Source organism: Leptodactylus fuscus, chromosome 4 (genome assembly GCF_031893055.1).
Source record: "Leptodactylus fuscus isolate aLepFus1 chromosome 4, aLepFus1.hap2, whole genome shotgun sequence".
Classification (NCBI taxonomy): Eukaryota; Metazoa; Chordata; class Amphibia; order Anura; family Leptodactylidae; genus Leptodactylus; species Leptodactylus fuscus.
Genome location: NC_134268.1, coordinates 41,361,305 through 41,386,013, shown reverse-complemented (window position 1 = coordinate 41,386,013; position 24,709 = coordinate 41,361,305). Strand labels below are relative to the sequence as shown.

General features: G+C 40.9%; 2 protein-coding genes across 3 annotated transcripts in view; one reads left to right on the top strand and one right to left on the bottom strand.

Annotated features, from left to right (window-relative positions):
- The window catches only part of LOC142200196 (carbonic anhydrase 13-like), a 33,647-nt gene extending 25,432 nt beyond the window's left edge, over positions 1-8,215 (top strand). Inside the window, exons 3-7 of the mRNA XM_075270368.1 lie at positions 847-965; positions 1,784-1,879; positions 2,684-2,746; positions 6,055-6,210; positions 7,526-8,215. Of these exons, the coding sequence (XP_075126469.1) occupies positions 847-965; positions 1,784-1,879; positions 2,684-2,746; positions 6,055-6,210; positions 7,526-7,651 (560 nt within the window). The 3' untranslated portion in view covers positions 7,652-8,215. The remainder of the gene's footprint in view (positions 1-846; positions 966-1,783; positions 1,880-2,683; positions 2,747-6,054; positions 6,211-7,525) is intronic.
- A 1,573-nt stretch (positions 8,216-9,788) lies between these two features.
- Positions 9,789-14,830, bottom strand: LOC142201277 (carbonic anhydrase 1-like). Of its 2 annotated transcripts, XM_075272109.1 has the most exons (7): positions 14,794-14,830; positions 14,034-14,231; positions 13,484-13,602; positions 12,532-12,627; positions 12,365-12,427; positions 10,418-10,573; positions 9,789-9,908 (listed from the first exon to the last, which is right to left on the bottom strand). In XM_075272109.1, exons 1-7 carry the CDS (start codon positions 14,828-14,830, stop codon positions 9,789-9,791), a joined length of 789 nt encoding a protein of 262 aa, XP_075128210.1. The 2 variants fall into 2 exon arrangements, with proteins under 2 accessions (XP_075128210.1, XP_075128211.1); XM_075272110.1 differs by lacking the exon at positions 14,034-14,231.
- Positions 14,831-24,709: the final 9,879 nt, after the last annotated feature.

Here is a 24,709-nt window from a genome sequence, read left to right as displayed (position 1 = left end):
GCTGGGGGCATCTAACAAGCCCAAGTCCCTGTATTACGCTACTAATAATGCGATAATAAGAGTTGAGCGGGAGCTGACTTTTTCTGTAGGAATGCATTGACCAGCGTTGATTGGCCAAATGCCATACAGAGCTACATCTGAGATAGAGCCCCAAAGAGCTGTTTGAGTAACATTCCCACCTAAATAAAGGTAATCCCTAGCTAACCCTGCCTGTACAGCTATCCCTGTCTCACAGTCACATAGTTCACAGTCTCATATGACCCGGATATGAAATCCACAATTCGTATAAATCCGAGGTCACCTGATTTAGCCAGCCAATGGCTTTTTCCGATTTTTTTCCGATGCCTACGTTGTCGTAGTTCCTGTCCCACCTCCCCTGCGCATTATTTGGTGCAAAAAAAGCGCCAGGGAAGGTGGGAGAGGATACGAATTTTTAGTGCGTTTGCCGCGTGATATTCGATTGGAATCGAATATCTCGAGCAGCCTGATATTCCATCGAATATCAATTCGATCAAACGCCGTTCGCTCATCTCTATTGTCAATATATTCATAAATTTCCAGGGGTAAAAAAAGAGAAATGGTAAAATTCACAGTCCTACATTTGAATATTTTGCAGGGTAATACAAAACTTATTACACATTAGATTTTATTTTATAAATCTCCAATTAACTATTAATGAACCAGTTTGTATTTAGGAAAGTGTCATTTGTGTATGTATTTTCTGATATAAAAGGCGTATCCATTATAAAATACATACAGCAAGTTCTAACAAGTTTATTTATTTTAGTTCTAAAAAGGAAATTGAAACATGAAATTTATTGTCTTGTTTCTGATTTTCCTTGATAGTGGTGAGAGGCGGACCACTGCACGGCAGCTACAGACTGCGCCAATTACATTTTCACTGGGGACCTTGTGATGACTATGGTGCAGAACATAAAGTGGATGGCAGAGATTATCCGGCAGAGGTAGGAAGAACGTTATAAATTAAGTGGCCTTAAAGAGGACCTTTCATCAGATTGGGCACAGGCAGTTCTATATACTGCTGGAAAGCTGACAGTGCGCTGAATTCAGCGCACTATCGGCTTTCCCGATCTGTGCCCCTGGTAAAGCGCTATTGGTCCCGGTACCGCAGTGCTTTACAGTCAGAAGGGCGTTTCTGACACTCTGTCAGGACCGTCCTTCTGCCCAGCAGCGCCTATCGCGCTGTACAGTGTTAGCAGGGAGGAACTCCCCCCTCCCCCTCCTGATAATACTTGTCTATGGACTAGCACTGTGAGCAGAGGGAGGGGGTGTTCCTCCCCGCTCACACTGTACAGCGCGATAGGCGCTGCTGGGCAGAAGGACGTTCCTGACAGAGTGTCAGGAATGCCCTTCTGACTGTAAAGCCGTACGGTACCGGGACCGATAGCGCTTTACCCAGGGCACAGATCGGGAAAGCCGATAGGGCGCTGAATTCAGCGCACTGTCAGCTTTCCAGCAGTATATAGAACTGCCTGTGCCCAATCTGATGAAAGGTCCTCTTTAAGTGTTTATGTCTGTGTGCTGTCCGAGTGTAGGGTGACACTGACACATTATAGTCCATGGGCCAAATTTCCATACATCATTTATCTATGCAAAGAGAACTGGAGAATAAACTTCTTTTGCCCAACTCTCTGATGATCTCATCCATTGTAGTATGCAGCTTATCTAGGACAGCACACAAATACACAATAAAAAAATTGTTTTAGCAGACAAGACACAAATATTGATCTATTGTCTTTATGTTCTTTAATTTTTGTTAAAGCTTCACATTGTCCATTGGAACTCAGAGAAATATTCAAATTTTGTGGAGGCCGCTCAAAAACCGGATGGCTTAGCTGTTTTGGGAATATTTTTAAAGGTAAGAGTTATAGTCCTAAAGCACCTATCTATCTATCTATCTATCTATCTATCTATCTATCTATCTATCTATCTCCTATCTATCTATCTATCTATCTATCTATCTATCTATCTATCTATCTATCTATTTATCTATCTATCATCTATCTATCTATCTATCTATCTATCTATCTATCTATCTATCTATCTATCTATCATCTATCTATACTCTATCTATCAATCAGTCTATCTAATTATCTATCACTTTATCACAGCATCTTGAAGCTTTGGATGCCTTTTCCCTTTTCTGTGGAGGACTTCCCAAAATTGACTGTTTTTGCACTATTGCTATGATATGCGACAGATGTTTTTTTGTCCTTTTTGTATATCTGCAACAAACTATGAATTTAATTTATTATACAATAGTAATAATTATATAATACCATTAAAAGTAATTTAATAATTTTATTCTGACTCAACCCAAAAAAGGTCCTAACTCCGACTCCACAGTCTTACAGACTGCAGACACATCTCTGACTTCTGTATCCATTCCACTTTGTGTTTTACCTCTTCATTCAATAGAGTTTTGATACAATGGAAGAAGACAAGCTAGCATAAAAATATTTTAGCATATTTCTGAGGACTGATGTTACTCACGCCAGTCTTCATAACAAAGGAGCCAGCTGAGCGTGCACCCCATACATGACAAGGTGCACGACTCCTCATAGGAGGGCTTTATTCTAAGGACAACCACTAATATTGATGAAACATTAAAAAATAACTATTTTCTCAAACATATAAAATTAATATCTTCTTTTCTTTTCAGATTGGAAAACATAACACAAATCTGGAAAAAATTACAAATGCCTTGGATGACATCAACTTTAAGGTATCAACAATACGGTTCAATGCTATACTGACAAAAAATTACATCTGTCCATTGTTATGGAAACTTTTAAACCATTCTGTGTCTCCAGTGGATTGAAGCAGATGAAAGCTTATTTAGATTTGAGGTTACAGTAAAAATGATATAGAAGCCTCTGTCATGTCCCCAAAACATGGGATCTTAGAGGGGTATTCCCATGTCCCTTGCTCACCAGTCTTCACTGCTGCAAAAGACTTCTTCCTTCCTGGTTTTTGACGTCAGTTGGTGGGCGGGGTTTCATATGCAAAGCCATACTGTCCGACTACCTCCAGTTTAGCTCTGCCCCCAAATTAGTGTGTAGCTCCGCCCACCACATAGCGTGATCCTATGGGACAAATGAAGGGCCTGTGATGTCATCAAAGGTCCTATAACACTTGGATTTAGCTTGTCCTATATAGAGTCGGCTAAATCCTAGTGGGCTAAGGGACCAGGTCCTTCTGCCCACTAGCTTTTAGCCTGCTCTATATAAGAAAGCTAAATCCTAATGAGCAGAGGGACCAGGTCCCACTAGGATTTAACAGTTTTATATAAGAAAGCAGCACTCTTTTCCCCCTCCTCTATCTGGGAGCAGGAAGCTAGGTCACATGTGTGGTGCAGACACAGGAACAGCTACAGACACAGGCTCGCTCCCGTGCACTTAGCCCCTCCTCCCTCCCCTCTGAGAGCAGGCAGCTACTCACTTGACATTTGAGCAGATAACCCCAAGGGCCATAGAAACGCAGTGTCAACAATGAAGTGAATAAATTAAGATAGTGGACAAACAAAGCAGTTTTGCTGAAGCAGTGTATTTAGGAAAAGGGGAAAACCCCTTTAAGCCAAATTTATGACAACTAGAGATGAGCGAGTACTGTTCGGATCAGCCGATCCGAACAGCACGCTCGCATAGAAATGAATGGACGTAGCCGGCACGCAAGGGGTTAAGTGGCCGGCCGCCGTCAAAGCGGAAGTACCAGGTGCATCCATTCATTTCTATGGAGCGTGCTGTTCGGATCGGCTGATCCGAACAGTACTCGCTCATCTTTAATGACAACCAGTCACCAGACCATCCGCACAGGAGGCTTAGCATAATTATACATGTGACGTATAGTTAAATCTAAAATACATTATGTGGCATAAACTTCAGGCCTGTCTCCCTCCAAGGCAGTCTTATCTAACATTGTAGCTTAATATTTCTAATACAGGCCTTCACCCAAATAATCTGGTCTTGGATTTCTCCATGTGCCGACTGTGCATTGGCCATGCCATTCAATCACAGCATAAATAATGCCAAATTTTCTACCAGGTCCTAAAACAAACAATGCTACAAAAATGTAGCAGAGAAAATCACCTGGACAGGACAGTACCGACAGTAGCTTTCTTTTGCAGTAAGCTGCCTCCCGAACAAAACTGCAACAATTAACACAACACTTTGGTTCTGCCCATTTCCAGTCATGTCCCTTTGTGCTCCCACACAGTATAATGCCTCCCCCTTAATATGACCCCACAGTATTTATAATGTCCCATTCTGGTGCCCCCACACTGTAATGCACAAAAGAAAAAATATTAATAATAACAATAACCCCCTGCCTGCTTTCAAACTGCTGGGAGCAGACGCAGGGGCCGAATGGTAACTTGGGCAGTCTAAAGAAGGTCTTCGGACCTGTCTGTATTGCTGTAAATGGGGAAGGGGGGATATAAATAGACAATAAATTAACTTCTGGAATATGCAACATTTTTCCCAGCCAAAAATATCCTGCTCTATGGCCTGTGAGAACGTAGAAGACAAAATGTATGTCTTTTGGGACATAGAGAAATGTTATTTTTGGTTTTGCATGGAAATAGTAAATGCTACAGTATTAATGAATACAATAATGTAGTAAATGTAATTATTAGCATTTTTTTTTAGAAAGTTATCTACACCCAAAGGTGGTCGCCTGTCATGTCATTGTACAGGTCCATGGGTTTAGACCTTCACCAATGTTCTTCAGCAGCACTCAAAAGTTTCCAATTCTTGACACAATGGGGAATTTATTAAAGTGTTTCACCAGAAATTGGTGCAATTTTAGGAGTACAAATGATGTTGCCCAAAAATGTTGACTTTTTGCTGGTTTGTGTGCCAACATGACACTGACATACAGGGTGTCCGGAATGTAAGTACACAAAATGAAAGGGTGGACTTTAGTCGGTATATGAAGCATTTTTTATTAATGAACATGTGACTGGAAATGCACCGTTGTGGCGCTGCAGGTAGACCGAGATGTCAGCTTCCTATCCCTCGCTGCGCCATGTGAAAGGAGAAACGAAGAAGAGAAAGCGCTTTAATTGGAAATCATGTTAATCACTGTTACTTATTTACAAGAATTGCTCGAAGTGCCGGCCGCCTGCCTTGATGCAATGCCGGGAGATGGATTGACGCACCCGTTCACAGACTCCTGGTATGGCCCTCACCGCGACTAAGGCAGCCTGGATGCAGTTCATGAGCTCTTCGTGAGTTGGCACAGACATTGCATACACAACGGACTTCACATGTCCCCACAAGAATTACTGTTACATTTACATTCACAATAACAAGCTTACATTCACTGTGTCGGTCTACCTGCAGCGCCACAACGGTGAATTTCCGGTCACATGTTCATTAATAAAAACCACTTCATATACCGGCTAAAGTCCACCCTTTCATTTTGTGTACTTACTTTCCGGACACCCTGTATAGGAGGAAAGGGGAGTTTAGCAGGATGCCTAGCAGATTTACTATAATTTATTCCAGAAAGAGAAGATATTCCTAATCTATTCAGAGTCGCGACTTGACTCTGGCAATGAGCCCAATGATCAGGGCTTCACAAATGGGAATTTCTGACATGTCTGATATATGAATATGTATATAATTTTTTTTTCCAGAAGTTCCGTCCTACATCTCCTCCATTCCTTGGTCCTACATTGTCTCATACTACATTTAAATAAATATTCTTTATGTGTCTCAAAAGAGCTAACTTTAAGACAACTGGCTGGAGAAGCAGCCTTTATGCTTCTTTATGCCTTTATGATATCTTTGCCACATGGGCAAAGATATCTTTCAGATTGTTGGGGATTAGACTGTTTAGACCCTCACCTATCAGGAGAATAGAGGAGTTTTGTCCCCTGTTCTGAATGGGGCGTTGTTGTGCAGCACGAGCACGGGTGCATTCCATATTAATGACTGTGCTCAATTTATTTCAATGGACAATGTGTCCATTTGGCAAATCTTAGAGAACTGGTTATATGTGCTTTAAAAGGTCTTATTTTGTTTATTTTAGGGCAAACAGTCTTCCTTTACAGATTTTGATCCGTCATGTCTACTCCCTGACTGCAAGGAATTCTGGACTTACCCAGGGTCACTTACTGTTCCACCACTGCTAGAAACTGTTGTATGGATTGTATTAAAAGAACCAATAACCGTCAGCTCTAGACAGGTATGGACTTTGCAGATCTGTCATTCACGTGTTTTGGAAAAGCTGGGTGACAACCCCTGTATTAGTTGATATGGTGGCCACCCAACTTTCTCAAGCACAGATATAACCTAGAGACTGCTGTATTATGTGTTTCATGTTTACAGTGTTATTTCTGATGGAGCTTTAGATATATTACTTTGGGCATCAGTGGAGAAAAAAGCACTGCCTTAGTTGCAAATTGTAGTGGAGCTTCAGTATGTATGTATTGTATAGCAGCCTGCTCCTCCACTCCCCTCTCCATAGACATCTATTTTACAACTGACTTAGCCTGATAAATTGAGAACAAAGCATTTTTCTTACATAAGATATTAGAAAGTTCTTTTATTTACCTGTACTATCCATTTATGGAAAGTTGTGTTATAATTAGGGTTGAGCGATCGTGTTCGGAAAAAATCGGATTCTGATCGGCGATCGAGAAAAATTCACGATCGCGATCGGAATCCCGAACACGATCTTTTTAGGTGGGATCGAGATCGGTGATCATTTCCCACAATGCTTTGCTAGCTAGTCTCCCATTCATTCTAATGGGAGACTAGCTAATATCTCTAGTAGCTACTTACCTGAAGAGATGGCTGGTCCAGTGCCCGGTCTTCTCGTTCTTCTTCGCCTTGCTGCCCCCTGCCTCCCAGGTTAGGAGAGTGTGGGCGGGTTAGTAGAGTGTGGGTGGGTACTGGGAGGGAGACGCCACGGCTCCCCGCCCTGTTCCCGCCCACACTCTCCTAAGCTACAAGCCCCGCCTTCCTAGCTCTTTAAACACTAACCTGGGAGGCGGGGGCATTGAGGCAAAGAAGACCGAGAACACCGAGCACCAGACAAGCCATCTTTTCAGGTAAGTGAACACCAGGGGGGATTAAGTAGCCAGAGGATTAAAAAAAAAAATCCTCTGGCTACTTAGTGATTAAAAAAATTCACTACACAGCGTGGATTCTAACAATTAAAGTGTTCAATTGTTAGATTCCATGCTGTATAGTGAATAGGATTGCTTTTAAAATCCGATCTCCGATTAGTAAAAAAATCCCATTGACTTGCATTGGGATCGGAATTGGGATCGAGATCGGGTTTGAATGAAAAATGATCGAAAATCGGATTTCAAAATCGATCCTCAAAAGTCAAGATCGGCTCAACCCTGGTTATAATTGAAGGTACACTTTCCCACCCCAAAAAGAAAATTCTCTCCTTGCTGCAACCATTGACTCTAGATATTAGTTATATGTTAGAAGTAAATCTGCTAAATTCAATTTTAAATCTAAGAAAATAATTCATGATTGTTTTTCAGTTATCCCGATTCCGCAGCCTTTTCTCCACCACCGAAACAGAAGAAATTGAATCCTGCTGTATGGAAAAAAATTACCGCCCCATCCAACCACTGAAAGGGAGGACAGTTAGAGCTTCATTTTTATAGAGGACCTCTAAAGCGAGAGCTGCATCTGTAAGACATTACACACTGTCTGTGCAGTCACATCATCTGTATCATATTGTATACCATATAGACATGTACAAATGTTTAAAAAAAAAGTTTGGAATTTATGAATGTAAATTTTAAATTGTAAGTATTTGTATCATGTACAATCATGTTCTTTATATTTATGATACATGGTTTTTCATTGATATATTTAATTGTTTTCTAAAACAATGTATTTCATGCTGGATAATGCTGTAAAAAAATCCTTTATATGGTATGGCCACTGTTATTTTTTGGGAAAAAAAGTTTTTAATTTTTGTTAATGTGGTAAAACATTAGAAAAACTGTATAAAATTGGCCATAATTATAATGACCTGCAGAAAAGAAACACTTTTTTTTTTTTTTTTAAACCATGGTTTTACCCTACGATGAACACCATAAAAATGATGCAGTTGCATGCTTTACCATACAGTTGTTATTTTATGGGGAATACAAATATGTACTGAAACAAGTATTGCGAATATTGTCAGTTTTTATGTATGGGTATGTATATTTTGTGTTTATATTAAGTGTAACAAAATAAAGTTTTTGCTATGAGCTAACATCTAATAAAATGTTACTTGTAATGGTATGATTAACCTGTGGTGCTATACCCTGGTCTCATGATTGCATATTACTATTGTGAGGTTCCATCATATTAACATATGAACATTTTAGGTTTTTGATAGAAATTGTCCTTGAAGGAAGTCTGTCACCACAACCCAGCATATTATGCCAGCCTTACAGATAGATAGGTTAGGTTCACCAGAACCAGCATATCACCAGATAGATAGGTTACTGTCACCAGAACCAGCATATCACCCCAGCCCTGCAGATAGATAGGTTAGTGTCACCAGAACCAGCATATCACCCTAGCCCTGCAGATAGATAGGTTAGTGTTACCAGAACCCATCATATCACCCCAGCCCTGCAGATAGATAGATTAGTGTCACCAGAACCAGCATATCACCCCAGCCCTGAAGATAGATAGGTTAGTGTCTCAGTATTTTCCTCTTGTGAATTGGTGCCTCAGTTGCAGATATAACTTTTTTTGTCAACACACAAATGAACTTTTTGGAGCAATGAGGGTCTTACTACTTACTTCTTTGGAGCAATGGCCAATTGTTCCGAATAGTTAATTTGCATGTTGACAATAATAGTGATGTCGCAGCAATGAGGAAACACAGTTTGATTCAGGTGCCAGTGAATGTGTCCTCTCTTGTGTCACCTCTGTAGCTAGTGAGTGGGCACTAACATTAACCATCATCTAATAAATACTGAGTACCAATGCCCATGTGATAAATCAAACAGTAGACAGATACAGTGTCACATAGTATTCAGATAAATGGATGTATACAAGGCCAGGATAAATAGCTTTACAGTGTCTCGATTAAATCTATACAGTACTCTAGATAAATCACAGTATCCAAAAGAATTTCTTCTCCTGTTGAAACACTGTCACCAGGATCTATCTGGGTTAAAGGTATAGCTAATGCTAGGTTCACATCTGTGCTGGAGTTGCAGAAACTGCGGGAAATTGGCAGAGAGAAAAGTCCTGCACGGACATTCCGGACTCAGTAGTAGAATTGCAGAAACTCAACAGACCCCATTTTTTGTCTTTTGATAAGAATTATTTGGTAGGGGCACCCTGAGGAAAACAATTTTTCTATGAGTACCCTAAATCGAAAAGGTTGGGAAACACCGATCTAAGAAGAACATTTCCATTAAACTAGAAGACGTAGATTATAGCCAGTAATGGTCCCTACAATACTTCAGCTATTCTTTTGTATGTATCTGAATATTTCATTGCTGACACACGATAGAATCACCCAATAAATAGTAACCACAATGTATGTATTTATTCTTTATTAGTGTCATTCTACAGTGATTAAGTTATTGTGAAATTACATCCTAAAATATATCAGTCACCTAATGCAAAGATGAATAGAGGCGTCTTCAATGATGCTTGGTTGTATATTCTTGGCTGCCTTCTTCTCCTTGCAGGTTGCACTAGACAACAGCATTGTGTTTGCTCTGCACTAGATGAGATGTATGTAACTATATACACTGTAGATTATACTGTGATTATACTACACATTTATGAGAAAGACGCTGTGACTTCTCTGCCCTTTAGCGGTTGAGGTGGGCGGTGGTTGTCCACGATTGGACTCGCTTTTTCTCCCTCAGCCGATGAGAGGAGGCCACGGAATTGGTTCAGCTGTGAAGCAAAAATGAATTAAAACTATTAGTATTGCCTGATGTACGGAACAATCTATCCCACTTAGCTGGACCCTTTAAAGGGGTTGTCCGCTTATGGGCACTTATTTCTTATCTGCAGGGCAGGGCATAAGGGTCTGATTACTGGAGGCCCCCAGTGATAAAGCTAACACTCTCACAGTAGTACCCCGAGGCCCCTTACACACAAGGCAATCTGAATAGAAAAATCTGGTGTGTACATTAGGTTCAAGTTTGGAAACCCGTTCAGTCAGCAGACAGGGCTCCTTATATAATAGTGATGTTTATGTATAATATATATTACATACAGTAGAGCTGTAAGGAGTCTGGGATTTCCAGTATAATCGATCACTATGTTACAAGGAGTCTCCTGAGTGACAACAGTTTGGGAAATGCAGCCAACGTACAGACCATACATTTCCAGTCTGGAGTGTTCCCTGTGCCTGGGATCTAAGACTTGGTATATCTGTTCACTTTCTTTGCTGTCATTACCTGGTCAGGGCTGATACTTATTGGTTCTTTGAATATAATCCAGGTGACGCACTCATTTAATGGCGGGTGGGTCAAGGATCCAATGTAACTCCAGTAGTCTTTTGATGTAGGAAGCAAAACAGATGGATCGAAGTTGGTAAATGCTGCTTGTTTGCCCTAAGAAGTGATTAAATATTGTAAAATTAGAGTTACACGTCCATGCCAAAAATATACACTGCATAATACATTCTATCAATCCATTTATATCCCTACCTATATTATTCTCAGCTATGTAATATTTAGCTCTTTGTAACATAGGCTTCATAATGTGGGTCCCTGTTTTATACAACAGACATGTTGTGAACAAGTCTTCATAGAGAAGAAAAGGGAAATGTAAAAGCTGCTGAAATATACGGATGGGATAAAGCTGATGGTCGTAGGAAATAGTTGCATATGAGCACCTCACTCCAGTGCCCAGAGGGCAGGGTTGATAAATTTGAACCAGGATCGGTGAGTCTACAGTTAAGATTCTGTGTGCCTTTCAAAGTTAGTGACACAGGTAATGCCCAGGGACTCAAGAGCTGTACGATTACTGAGTCCAAGACACGTTGGGATTCCCCTGAATCACTGGGACATTCACAATCAGTGAGTGGGGGTCTGCTACCTAGTTACATCACCTATGCAAAAAAAATGTAGGATTTCTCTCAACCCAACACTTATTGTGTAGCCAGGTCTATGGCTTTAGGGTCAGACTTATTCTTTGACACTCTTCATTTCAAATGTATGATAAATAGAGATGAGCGAACGGCGTTCGATCGAATATCAGGCTGTTCGAGGTATTCGATTCCAAACGCACTAAAAATTTGTATCCCCTCCCACCTTCCCTGGCGCTTTTTTTGCACCAATAACTGTGCAGGGGAGGTGGGACAGGAACTATGACAACGTAGGCATCGAAAAAAATCGGAAAAAGTAATTGACTGGCAAAATCAGGTGACCTCCACTTTATACGAATGGTGGATTCCAATTCGGTTCATATGAGACTGTGAACTATGTGATGGTGAGACAGGGATAGATGTACAGGCAGATATAGCTAGGAATTAGCTTTCTTGAGGTAGGAATGTTACTCAAACAGCTCTTTGGCGCTCTATCTCGTGGCAGCCCATTATCTGCTAGTCAGGATCCCTGTCAGCTTGCGTTATGCGGGAGGTGTTTTTTTCTCATAGGAATGCATTGACCAGCATTGATTGGCCAAATGCCATACAGTGTACAGCATTCGGCCAATGAACGCTGGTTCTGCCGGAGTAGGCGGAGTCTAAGATCGGTCCACAGCAGTCTCCATTGTGGTCCGATCTCAGATGTAGCAGAGTTGAGCTGTGTCAACTGTGCTATACCTGAGATCGGACCACAATGGAGACTGCTGTGGACCGATCTTAGACTCCGCCTACTCCGGCAGAACCAGTGTTGATTGGCCGAATGCTGTACACTGTATGGCATTCGGCCAATCAACGATGGTCAATGCATTCCTAAGGGAAAAAATCAGCTCCCGCATTACTAGTGGCATAATACAGGGACTTGGGCATGTTAGATGCCCCCAGACATGCTTCCCCTGCTATTCGAGTTGCATTCCAGAGGTGTTGGCATCATTTCCTGAGGTGTGATAGTGGACTTGGTGACTCTCCTGAGTCGAATAGTGGTTTCCCCTGAAACAAAGCTTTTTACCCCATAGACTATAATGGGATTTGATATTCGTTCGAATAGTCGAATATTGAGAGGCTATTCGAATCGAATATCGAATATTTCACTGGTCACTCATCTCTAATGATAAAGAATGAGAAACATGTGAGACTGCAACTATTGAATCGACTAACTTAGTGTTAACCTATCTGGAAATCTTCCTGAGTTCAGATTCAATGTGAACAGAGTCAAAATCAAACATACTTGGAGAAATGTAAAGAAGACATTACTTACCTTTGTTTTAATTTGGCTTAATGCATCCACCACTTTCTGTAAACCAGTATGAGCGCTGCCAACCTAAGAAGAAAGAAAAAAATAGATTTGACAAATCTTACATGCATTGTTTTGAATCTAATAAATCTTAAGGATTCTGAGAAATAACAAATTCTTGTCTTATATACCTGTAAGAAAACAGTCAGTACAGCACATCCATCCAGATTCTTAGAGGCCTCAGCAAAACTGGAATATTTTTCTGAGTTCCAGTGGACAAGATGCAGCTATAATAAAGTATGTATATAATATAGAATGAATATATAATAAAATATAATATAACAAACAATGACAAAATAAAATGTGACAATTTAATAAAATAAACATAAAATAATATACCAATCAACAAAACCCAGAGAATTTTGGTCTTGGAACCAAAGAATTTAAATTTTTTTTCCAATGTTACATTTGTTTGGTTCACGAATAGCAGAACGGTTGTATGAATAAGGCTTTACTTTATGATATTCATTAATCTTTCTTTTTGAGCGGAAGAAAACCTATCAGTATGTGGTTCATACACAAGAAATATACAAAAAATTTATATACGGTACATGATTGTATGACACTAATATATTTGATAGAAAGATCTTGTATATTTATTGGTGAAGTCTGGGTTTTCTTCATTTATCACATTTATGATATATAGTAATTTTGTTGGTTTTTTTGGGTAACTAACCTACCCGTGTACTCCACCCACATGCCAGTGAGCCTTGTTTCCATTTATATTCAATCTATATGTTTGAGCTTTAAAGTATTATCTTATATCTACAGGCCGAGACATTAGCCTATGTACTAATATTATTAAGACATTTCTTAGGACATACCGATTCCTTCAATCCATGAGCTATCTACATTATTCCACTGTCTAATATAGTTATAATATGGACGCCAATAACATCATTCCCTCTGAACTCAGGTTCACAATCTGCATCACATAAGGAGATAAATGGTGGAAGTCACCTGTTCCTCTGCTCTCCGCTATTGGAGTTGGAGTGGGTGTTTTGTGGGCACAACATGGTTGTCCCTAAATTTGTATGGGTAACACGTCATAGTGTCTGTATAACAAATACAACATTGAGTTACCTCTGAGGAATAGGCCTTCCCATCCACAGTGTGCTCTGATCCAGAATCATTGCTTGGGCCCCAATGGAAGTGGAACTGGTTCAGCCGGTAGCTCCCTTTGAGTGGCCCTCCTTTAACCACTATAAAGGACATGGAGGTGTTACTGTCTTATCACAGTCATAAGATACAATATAGCCTAAGGAAATCTTTGTAAATATGTACAGGCTTATCTGCTGTATTTTGCCTTATGAATCAGCCATTTGTTAGATTTACTATGCATGATGCCACTGACTATTTATTATTCTTACTTATATAGCGCCATCATATTCCGCAGCGCTTTACAGATATTGTCAGTCACTGTCCCATATAGGGCTCACAATCTAGATTCCCTATCAGTATGTCTTTGGTGTGTGGGAGGAAACCCATGCAAACATGTGGAGAACATAAAAAACGCCTTGCAGATGTTGCCCTTGGCAGGATTTGAACCTAAGATTCCAGTGTTGCAAGGCTGTAGTGCTAACCACTGAGCCACCATGCCGCCCTAAGACAGAGCAATGAATGTCTCATGTACCTGAGATATCGGCAGTATCTTCAGAAATGACGTGGAATGAATGCCCGATGTTGATGATAGATTTGATAGACGCTGGATTGTAGTTGATGCTAAGAGACTTCAAGGATGCATCAAACTTTGCCTCCTTAGTTATAATATCTATCGGAGACTGGAAGTTTCCTTGGGCAATGGGATAAGATTTATGCCAATGGTTGGGCCCTAAAGTAAAAAATAATAGTCAAAACTGTTAAATGTACTTATATAAGATAAGATAAGATAATCCTTTCATAGTCCCACAGTGGGGAAATTTCAGTATATAACATATAGATGTAATGTCTTTAAGCATAGTATCTACTATAGATGTATAATACCCATACACATATAATGGGGATCATTAACGTCACAACCAGAAAAGATGCTTATTAATAATATTACTAACATGATCAAAAAGACAACAATTTCTCCATTGGGCATAACAGATTTCATTTTAGCAATGTTACTGTATCGATGCTACTATTGTAGTCCTGTGCAGACCTATGTATCTCCAAGGTTACAGACTACAAACAGTAGTTACATCTTGTAGTCACTCCATGCTTTTAGACAACTCTTCTTCAGCATTCCCATAGTAGGAAAAAAAAATTGGGTTAGACAAATGCACAAATCCTTTAAATCTATATTTCCAGCTTCTGCTTCTCAAGAAGAAGCTCCGGGTTCCTTAAAGACATGACTTAATGTATATTGTACACGCAGCACAGTTGCCAATATGCTCAGAATCACTTACCATTATGAGCTTCATAACCCCAGTCTGATAGACTCATGGCTACAGGTAAAGCTGCTGCTTCTTCTTCTGGTGTTGATGATGCACTTTACCAATTCCAGTCCACCAATATATATATAGTGGCACTGCTGGCATTATATTCATGGGTTTATGTGCCTCGTCTCAAACACGTGACACAAAGGCAGTAAAAAAACATTCATTGCAATTTGAAAGTGATGACATTCCCTCATAAACGTCTGCAATGGTGCCATAGACAAATATGCGAAAGTTATATGTCTATGACCTTCTTCTGTGCTGAGTCATGGACCTCATGGTCCTTTGAATGTGCCTGTTGGGGTGTTTGTCTCCTTCCTTACACAAAAGTTGAAATTGACTAAGTCTAGGTTCACACTTGTACTTGTTTCCATCCCTGAATCCACATAAAAAATGTGGGAGAAAAGTCCTGCAAGCACCCCATTATAGTCTATGGAGGTACCATATATACTCGAGTATAAGCCGACCCGAATATAAGCCGAGGCCCCTAATTTTACCACAAAAAACTGGGAAAACTTATTGACTCGAGTATAAGCCGAGGGGGGAAATGCAGCAGCTACTGGAAAATTTCCAAAATTAAAATGGTCGGTGTTTTTGGGTGCAGTAGTTGCTGGGTGCTGGGGAAGGGGAGGGGGTGTTTTGGTTGTCTGTCTGCCCCTTCCCTGAGCTTCAGGACTGGGTTTTTACTTCCCCCACTTGGAATTCAGCCTGGCTGTATATAGGGTATCTGCAGTGCTCCAATTAACTCCTTCCCGACGGAACAGGAGCACTGCAGATACCCTATATTCAGTAGACCAGGTATTTTCAGACACAGGGATACCTAATGTGTATGTGTTTCACAGTAATTTTCTACTTTTGTATGTATTCTAGGGAAAGGAGGGATTTACAACTTTTTTTTTTTTTGCACTATTTTATGGGAGATTCTATACATTAATATATATATTTTTTTTTCTGACTCGAGTATAAGCCGAGGGGGGCTTTTTCAGCACAAAAACTGGGCTGCAAAATTCGGCTTATAGTCGAGTATATACGGTAAGTGCTTTTTTAAGCGGATTAGGTTTATGTTCATGGGTTCCGCTTGGAAATGGACTTAGTGTAAGGCAAGGTATGGCATGTAATAATACCGCAATGGGTAAAATTGTATGTAATGCAACTTTAAGATATGCAATTCGTTAAACAATAATGGAGAAATATTTCATAACTAAATACACATTTGCAGTGGAGCTTCCCACCGTTAGTCGCAGGCCATACATTTTTATTAGATAGTCATAGCCCAGCCATCTAGTCAGTGAGTTGGCTATACACAATAAATAAGGGTCAGCCATGCCTACCAGTTACCGGGCAGTGTCCGGCAACACATTTGTCTCTTTGATGGCCGCTATATGGTCATTTGATCATTGGTGGAAATATTTATATGAAAAATCCAACTGTCCACCCAAATGAAAAAACTTCCCAATAAGGGGTCGGTATAATTTAAAAAAATTGAGTCCATGCAGATAAGATGGTGATGGGTCAAAAATGGCTGATCATTCCAAACACAAAAAAAATCAACATGGCCTATCTATTTTTTTGCTTTAAAGTATATGAGAGAAGAGGTCTCAGAAGTTGTGGGAAATACAGGTAGTGCAGTTGGATATAAATTGGCTGATCTTTTTGTTATCGGGAACATAAGCCGCTGCTATTGGTGTCTGGAAGCGACTTATTCCCCTCTCCTCACATTCACAGGTGCAGTTGTTCACAGAATGACAGGGCTAACCTCCGGAAAGCCTAATATTGGAATCCAACAATGATCGAATCGGTGAAGTTAAAAACATACAATATCAGGGGTCAATGACTTCTCTGGGTTATTATACTATAAGATATTAAGTCTTCCTGTAATTTAATATAATTTAATGTATACAATGAAAGGAGCATAGTTTGTAATACGTGGTAATATGAGAGACATAGCCTAAAACTTATGGGTCACAATGCAAGATCTGTAAAAGAACCTCAACCAATCTTGTAAAATCCGGATGTGGTCTTATGTAGCCGAAGGACCTTGGGCCACTACAGGCACCAGGGTATGAATGCGACAGATTTTTCTTCATCCTTGTTCCTGGTGATTATCATTTTGTTCTTTATAAATAACTAGCTGGTACCCGCGACTTTGTCTGCGGTGATTGTAGAAGTGTGTATATACAGGCGTGGGTAAGGTTTTCGTACTGTGTATAAGGTATGGGATATGAAATGTAACTTTGTATCTTGTTTTTGCTGTAATTCTGAGAGCACATGAGACTTTTGTGTTGAAGCTAATTTGTATTTGAGCTGCTATATATACGGTGTTGGTATAAACTGTACATAGTGTCTTTGGGACAGAGGGATTTGAAGTGAATATACCTCGATATACGACATTGTATGATTTGTTATTTTCTGCCAGTAGTGTGTTGACATTTTTTTGTTTGTAAAGGTTGCCATATTCTGACAGCAGTCACTTTTTTATTTGTCTGTGTCGGGGGGTGTCTTTTTTTGCGGGGCCGGGTGTAGTTTTTAGTTGTTGCATTTTCGGGAAATGCTATTGGTTTGATCACTTTTGATTGATATTTGTATGATAATGAAAATAGTGAAAAAACAGCGGTTTTGGACTTTTCAGTATGTTTGCCGCTACAGCGTTAAGCGTCCAGGCAAAATATTTGTATAGCTTTGTAGAGCGGGCGATTTCGGACACAGGGATACCTAACATGTATGTGTTTCACAGTATTTAACTACTTTTATATGTGTTCTAGGGAAAGGCGGGGGCTTTGAATTTGTAATACTTTTTTTTTTTTTTTTGCATTTATTAGACGGCCTAGGGGTATTGACATGGGTGGGCGGTGTCGCGGATTGTCAGAGCGGTGGAGGTCGGCAAATATGGCTGCTCCGGAGCGTTAAAGAGAGCCTCCTGGAGTATCGTTAAGGTGAGGGGCAAAGTGGTAAAGTATACGTATATGAGATTGTGTGGGGTTAGGGGCTAGGCTGTAGAGGGCAATATGAATTTTGGGGCTTGCTATGGTCCAAAGTGTGTGAGATTGCAGAGATGGTGGTGTGAGTTTGGGTTTTGTGGGGGTCCTGGCACAAACGTATGCGTGCTATTGTGACGAAAAGTAGCCTATTGCGCAATCGGGTGTATTAACTATGTTTGTGGAAACTTTCAGCCAAATCGGTCGAGCGGGTTTTGCATGATTGAGGAACAAACATCCAAACATCGAAACACACAGACCCACAAACTCACAAACTCAGGCGATCTGTGAAAATAATTGAGTCTTATGGGCCCAATGTATCCCAGTCTGACACAGGTTACCGGAACAAATACATGAAGGATTGGCTATTCCACCGCTATTCCACGGCTATTATTCCGACTTTCAGAGACAAGGGTGCTGGAGGGAGGTGTGAAGTACAACTTAAACAGGATCTTTCACCTCCTGGGGCACATGCAGTGTAACATTCAGCATCGGCTTTCACGTTCTGTACCCCCATTGAAGAGCTATCAGTGCTGGTACCGTAGCTCTTTACTGTCAGAAGGGCGTTTCACCCTTCCTCACAGTAGCGTCTATTGCGCTGTACTGTAAGACCAGTCGTTGCTTACCGCCCAGCGATGACGCTGAGCGGTGAGTAACGCCCCCCCCCAGTACTAGTCTATGGACGAGTACTATCAGGAGGGGAGGGAGGAGTTCTTCACCGCTCTCTACAGTACAGCGCAATAGACGCTACTATGAGGAAGGGCTTTCCTGACTGACTGTCAGAAACGCCCTTCTGACAGTGAAGAGCTATGGTACCGGCACAGATAGCGCTTCACCAGGGGTACAGAACATGAAAGCTGATTTCAGCGCACTGTCGGCTTTCTAGCGGTATATAAAACCGCATGTGCCCCAGGAGGTGAAAGGTCCTCTTAAAGGTAGAGAATATTTTTGGACATCTGCAATGTCTTTAAATCTTGAATATGTTCAAATATTAGAATATATTTCCTCTTTTATATTGATTTTACTTAATTTTTTTTTTTTTTTAACACACCTAAATTTTCGAACAGTGTTTAATTTCCTTGCAAAATTTGTGACATTGATAGATATTGTAATATATTTAATTAATAGAATTTCCATGAAATAACTTGAAGGACCAACATTTGATAATAAAGTAAATTGCAATATTTATTAAGGTCACAAATGCTGCCAGAAAATGACAAGATGATTGAAAGTTTAGGTACGCTGTAAGACATTAGTGATAAAGCACACTTTACTCCAATGTACTCTTAACCTTAAATTTTACTACCCAATCTATAAGCTTGTAACCAAGATTGCTGTCGCATGACCAAGCCTGGCTCCTGTTTATTGGCTTTGTCATAGTAAACTTGTATACACAAAGGGTACAAATGTAATCAGGTCATTGGGTAGATCTCTTTAGGACTTTCCGGAACTTTCTGAAACAATAAAATAGATAATGCAAGTAAAAATATCACTTGCTCTTGTTAGACAATGCAACAGTCTAAAGAAAGGCTTCTTGTTACGAGCCTAATATACAGGTTCATAGGGCCCCCCCAGGGAAATATTTGGGGACCCATCTTACAACTGCATGAAATTATTACATGTTTTTTGACCTCATGCATTTGAACGGATGCATCTCAAAATCATATACATAATGATCTGGTTACCCTGATATCCAATCCTGATGTCCAACAATCCATGTGAAATCCCGGAATAATTTGTGTATTATAGCACAAAACTCTTCATAAAGTGGATATAAAGGTTCTTATAATATCTGTAATATATTGTAGTGTGTCTATGCTGAAACCCTGCTCACCACCATCATGTCAGTCTGGTCTCTTCACCTTCACTAGCCTCAATAACCTTTCGTAAAGGACGGTAAAGTGAGGCAATATCAGCCACGCTGTCATTTTAACTCAGATGTACAGAACATTATGGAGAGCTCTGCTGTAAGAGCGATCACACTATGTAGCCGTATACTGTCAGAGCGGTCAACCTATGAAGCTGTATACTGTAAGAGTGGTCACACTATGGAGTCGTACATGGTCGGACTGGAATGTCTAGGGCCCACCAGTGGAATTGTTTCTAGGGGCCCACCGCCAGGACCCTGCAGATCAGGGGTACCTAGACACAATGGCTAAAGGTAATAAATAACATGTCGGAAACCACGATGCTCACTCACCATACCATGTGCACTACCTAATCCCACTGCTACACCTTGCATGGTAAGTGAACAGCGCGGCTCCTAGAAACGTTACCATTACCTGTAGCTGCAGCATCCCGGAAAAGCTGATCTGCAGAGGTCCTGGCTCTTGTATAATTGCAGATGTAATATTGATAGCCTATCCTAAGGACAGGGCATCAATATTAGAAACATGGACAAATCCTTTAAAGTGGTTGTCCAAGAATTGGAGCAAGTCATGCGCCGGGCGGGAGGTGTAAAATAAAAAACAAACAAATAAAAAAGCATACTCACCTGTCCCTGGAGCTCCATTGTTCGCCGCCAGTGTCCATTCAGTCTTGTGCTGGCGCCTTCTTGTTGGGAGTCCTGCACCTCATGTGATCACTGAGACCAATTAGGTACAGGATTTCCAGAAATGAAACTCACAAAGGCAGGGGACAGTGGGGTGCTGGGGACCGGTGAGTATGCTTTTTTTTTTTTTTTTTTTTAAATTGACACTTCGCTCCAGGTTATAAGCAACCTCTTTTAACCCTTTCATTGCCAAGGGTCTCTGGAAATTTTGCACCTCCAGTAGCCAGAGCAATTTTCACAGTTTTGATATGGACAAATCAAACCTAAATTGCAACATTAAAAAAGCATCCACCCCCCCATACCTATATATTTTCTTAAAGTAGACACCTGCAGCATTGTCTCAATGGCACTTAGTACTGTATACGAACAGGCGCCTTCATGCAATTTTGATTTAAAGTGAATGTTTTATGAAAAAATGCAAATAAATGTATATTAGTTGCTAAAAGCGGAAACCAAACAAAAAAATGAAATGCACCAAACCTCCTAAAAATAAGAGTTCAACATATGCAGAGTTCATTCATATCACTATGGCCTGCACCCACATGCACATGTCTTCAGAAAATCACCAGAACTAGAAGGAACAAAAATCTGTTTTGAAGCTGGAAATGTTAAAAAAGTATCATCCTATAAAATGTAGGGATTACACACCATGAAAAGTTAGTGAACCCCTAAACCCTATATATTTTTTGAAAGTAGACAACCTGAAGACTACAAATATCTTAATGGGTCATCAATAGCCACATCCACCTTCATGCAACTTTGTGACAAACACAATTTTTTTAAAAAAATGCTCTAAAACACATATTTGCACCTAAAACTTACTGTATATACTCGACTATAAGTCAACCCGAATATAAGCTGACCCCCCTAATTTTAGCACAAAAACGGGGAAAACTTATTGACTTTAGTATAGGCCGATGCGGGAAAATGCATGACATTCTGTTTGTGCTTGTGTTAATCCTAGCCGGCTTCAGGCCTATATGATAATATCCCAGATGTCACGTGGTCTGGGATATTACCATATAGGCCCAAAGCCTGTGGTAGTAGTAATAGCCTGTTACTGCTAGCACAGGCTTTGGGCCTATATGGTAAAATCCCAGACCACATGACATCTGGAATATTATCATATAGGCCTGAAGCCGGCTAGGATTAACATCGGATCCCAGAGAGGTGAGTAAAACTGTTTATTATTTTCTCTCACCTCCCCTGGGGCTCCGATTATTATACTCGGGGGTCTGAAAAGTGGGATCGCGGCTGGGGCTCAGGCCCACTCACTGCCGGCTTCTGCGGCCTATAGTATAAGGTGACATGGGGCTTGGCAGTGAGCAGGCCCGGGGACAAACAAACATTAAGTTCTCATACTTACTGACATTGCGCTGCAGCTCCTGCTGCCGCCACTGCTCATCTTCTCCCACGGCTGCTCCTACGTCTCAGTGTAGGGGGTGTGATGACGCCGCCTGTGCTGAGACACAGTAAGATGTCATCGACATACGCCGGTGCAGGCCTGAGCTAACATGGCCACGTCACCTGGCATGTGTTGTAGCCTGGGGAGGGGGCGGGACTGGAGTCTCCCCGCTTATTACCCGCCCACACTCTCCTAAGCCCTGCCTTCTCTATAATACTAGTCGGGGAGAGGGGGGCAGGGCGCTCTGAACCCGGACCATGGACCGAAGTGGACCAAGAACAGGGAGCTGCAGGTAAGCGGACACCGGGGGGGTTTGGGGTTGGATTGGAGGGAGAAGGTTTGGGGTTTGTAGTACTAACACTAAGGAATAGCCAAGCTGAGCGTGTTAGTAGTACTAAGGAATGGCCAAGCTGAGCGTGTAGGAGATGTAGGAGAGCTGGCAGATATGCAGCAAACTAACACGCTCAGCTTGGCTATTCCTTAGTACTACTAACACGCTCAGCTGGGCTATTACACTAAGGAATAGCTGAGCTGAGCGTGTTAGTAGTACTAAGGAATAGCCAAGCTGAGCTAGTCGTGGTAGCACAGGAGGAGTAGCTGGAGGGATGTTTGGGTGTAGTGCAGAGCTCTTTCATCTGTCCGGAGTAGAAGGGCTAACCGCACGGTCAGCTCTGCTATATCTCGCTATAGAAATGCATTGACCAGCGTTGATTGGCCAGTCTACGGCATTCGGCCAATCAACGCTGGTTCTGCCTGAGGAGGCGGAGTCTAAAATCGGACCAGAATGGAAACTGCTGTGGACCGATTTTAGACTCCACCTCCTCAGGCAGAACTAGCGTTGATTAGCTGAATCCTGTAGACTGGGCAATCAACTCTGGTCAATGCATTCCTATGCGAAAAAGTCAGCTCTGGCATATCGCAAGCTGACAGGGATCCCGGCATAATAAAGGTACTTCATGCTCCCAGACATGCTTCCCCTGCTGTCCCAGTTGCTTTCCAGGGTGTTCACATCATTTCCTGGGGTGTAATAGTGGACTTGGTGACTCTCCTGACTCGAATGGTAGGATCCCCTGTAGCGAAGCATTTTCTCCCATAGACTATAATGGGGTTCAATATTCGATCGAATAGTCGAATATTGAGCGGCTATTCGAAACGAATATTGAATCTCGAACATTTTACTGTTCACTCATCTCTACTTACTATGTTCCTCACAGTGGAAACTGACAGGTTAAATCTCTGAGACAACTTTTTGTATCCTTCCCCTAAACAACTATGTTGAACAATCTTTGTTTTCAGATCATTTGAGAGTTGTTTTGAGTAGCCCATGATGCCACTCTTCAGAGGAGATTCAAATAGGAGAACTTGCAATTGGCCACCTTAAATACCTTTTCTCATGATTGGATACACCTGGCTATGAAGTTCAAAGCTCACTGAGGTTACAAAACCAAATTTGTGCTTCAGTAAGTCAGTAAAAAGTAGTTAGAAGTATTCAAATTAATAAAATGATAAGGGTACCAAAATTTTTGCACCGGTCAAATTTTGGTTTAATGCATATTGCGCATTTTCTGTTAGTACAATAAACCTCATTTCAATCCTAAAATATTACTGTGTCCATCAGTTATTAGATATATCAAACTGCAATGGCTGTTGCAAACACCAAAATATTTAGAACTAAAAATGATTAAGATTAATAGGGGTGCCCAAACTTTTTCATAGGACTGTATATATATATATATATATATATATATATATATATATATATATATATATATATATATACATACATACTATATGTACCGTTAACATCAACTACAACAAGAGCTCGGACTCCCAAAAACAATAATACAGAAGACAGGCAGGATTTTGCTGTTATTCACTAATATGTTAAAAGTATATTATGCTCTCTAATTGGCAGGAGAAGGGTTAATAGGGACAGAAGAGTCCCTGCCCCCCCCCCCCCCCTTCCTGGTGTCACATACAAGTTATGCACAGAGTCAGATTGTTTCTCTGTCTCTATGCACGCTGCTGGGCTGCTCGTCCCCCTCCCTTTCCTGTTACAGTTTGCAAATTGCTTGCTTAGACAGGAGGGGGGACAATTTAGAACCCAATATCTTTGGACTGCATCTACATATCTTGATGCTTTAAAATGCATTTTAAAGAGGAGAATATCATCTTTAAAATGATACCAAGAACTTGATAATTCAACTTCTAGTTTTGGAGCAATTCACTGTTGAAACACTGTCGGGAATTGAAATCTGCAGTTGGATCTCAATGCCAAATAGCGTTTTCAACAGTGAATTGCTCTTATCCCAAGTACAACCTTTTATCTGTTATAAGGATGGGTGGTGATCAGGGAAAGTTTAGTACACAAAACACTTCAAGGGTAGAGCGGGACTTGCGGTAAGCTGTTCGGAACCACAGGACAGAACTTTAAAATCGGGAATGTCCCACATGTCCCATATATATATATATACTGTGACAGGACCAGGGGCAAAGTGGTAGAAGGAGTATACATTTCTCCCAGGTTCCTGTCATACACAATCTAGGTGCAGCTGAGCAAAGCTGTGCTCCTGGCTGGTGGGTCTTAACCAAAACCCTGGAAAAGGTGTGGCTGCTGGAGTAGGAGTATTGGGTGTGTCTATACTCAACTCAACCACTCCAGGTTTTGAGATGTGTGGGGTTAATTCCTGTGTTCCTAAAGGTTGTGTATAAAGAGACAGAAAGCCCACAGGTAGATGGCTCTGTCTACTCCTGGGGAAAATACTTGTGAGTACTACTGCTGTTTTTGTGTTTAGGAAGCTGTGCAGAAGGCCCAGCTCTCATAGTTAGGTAACCTGTGTTGAAGGTAGAAGCCGGACGGCTAGGATTTTATTTTGCATTGTTTCTGTTTTGTTTTGCCTGGAAAAATCCTAATAAAACTGGTTGCGGCCAGTTGCACCATACTTGGCTGGATTG

Coding starts and splice junctions, on each gene's coding strand:
- LOC142201277 (XM_075272109.1), bottom strand. CDS start 14,830: ATGAGTCTATCAGACTGGGGTTATGAAGCTCATAATG. Junction 12,628..13,483: donor GGAAGGCCTATTCCTCAGAG/GTAACTCAATGT, acceptor ACTTTATTATAG/CTGCATCTTGTCCACTGGAA. Junction 9,909..10,417: donor TAAGTATCAGCCCTGACCAG/GTAATGACAGCA, acceptor TTTGCTTCACAG/CTGAACCAATTCCGTGGCCT.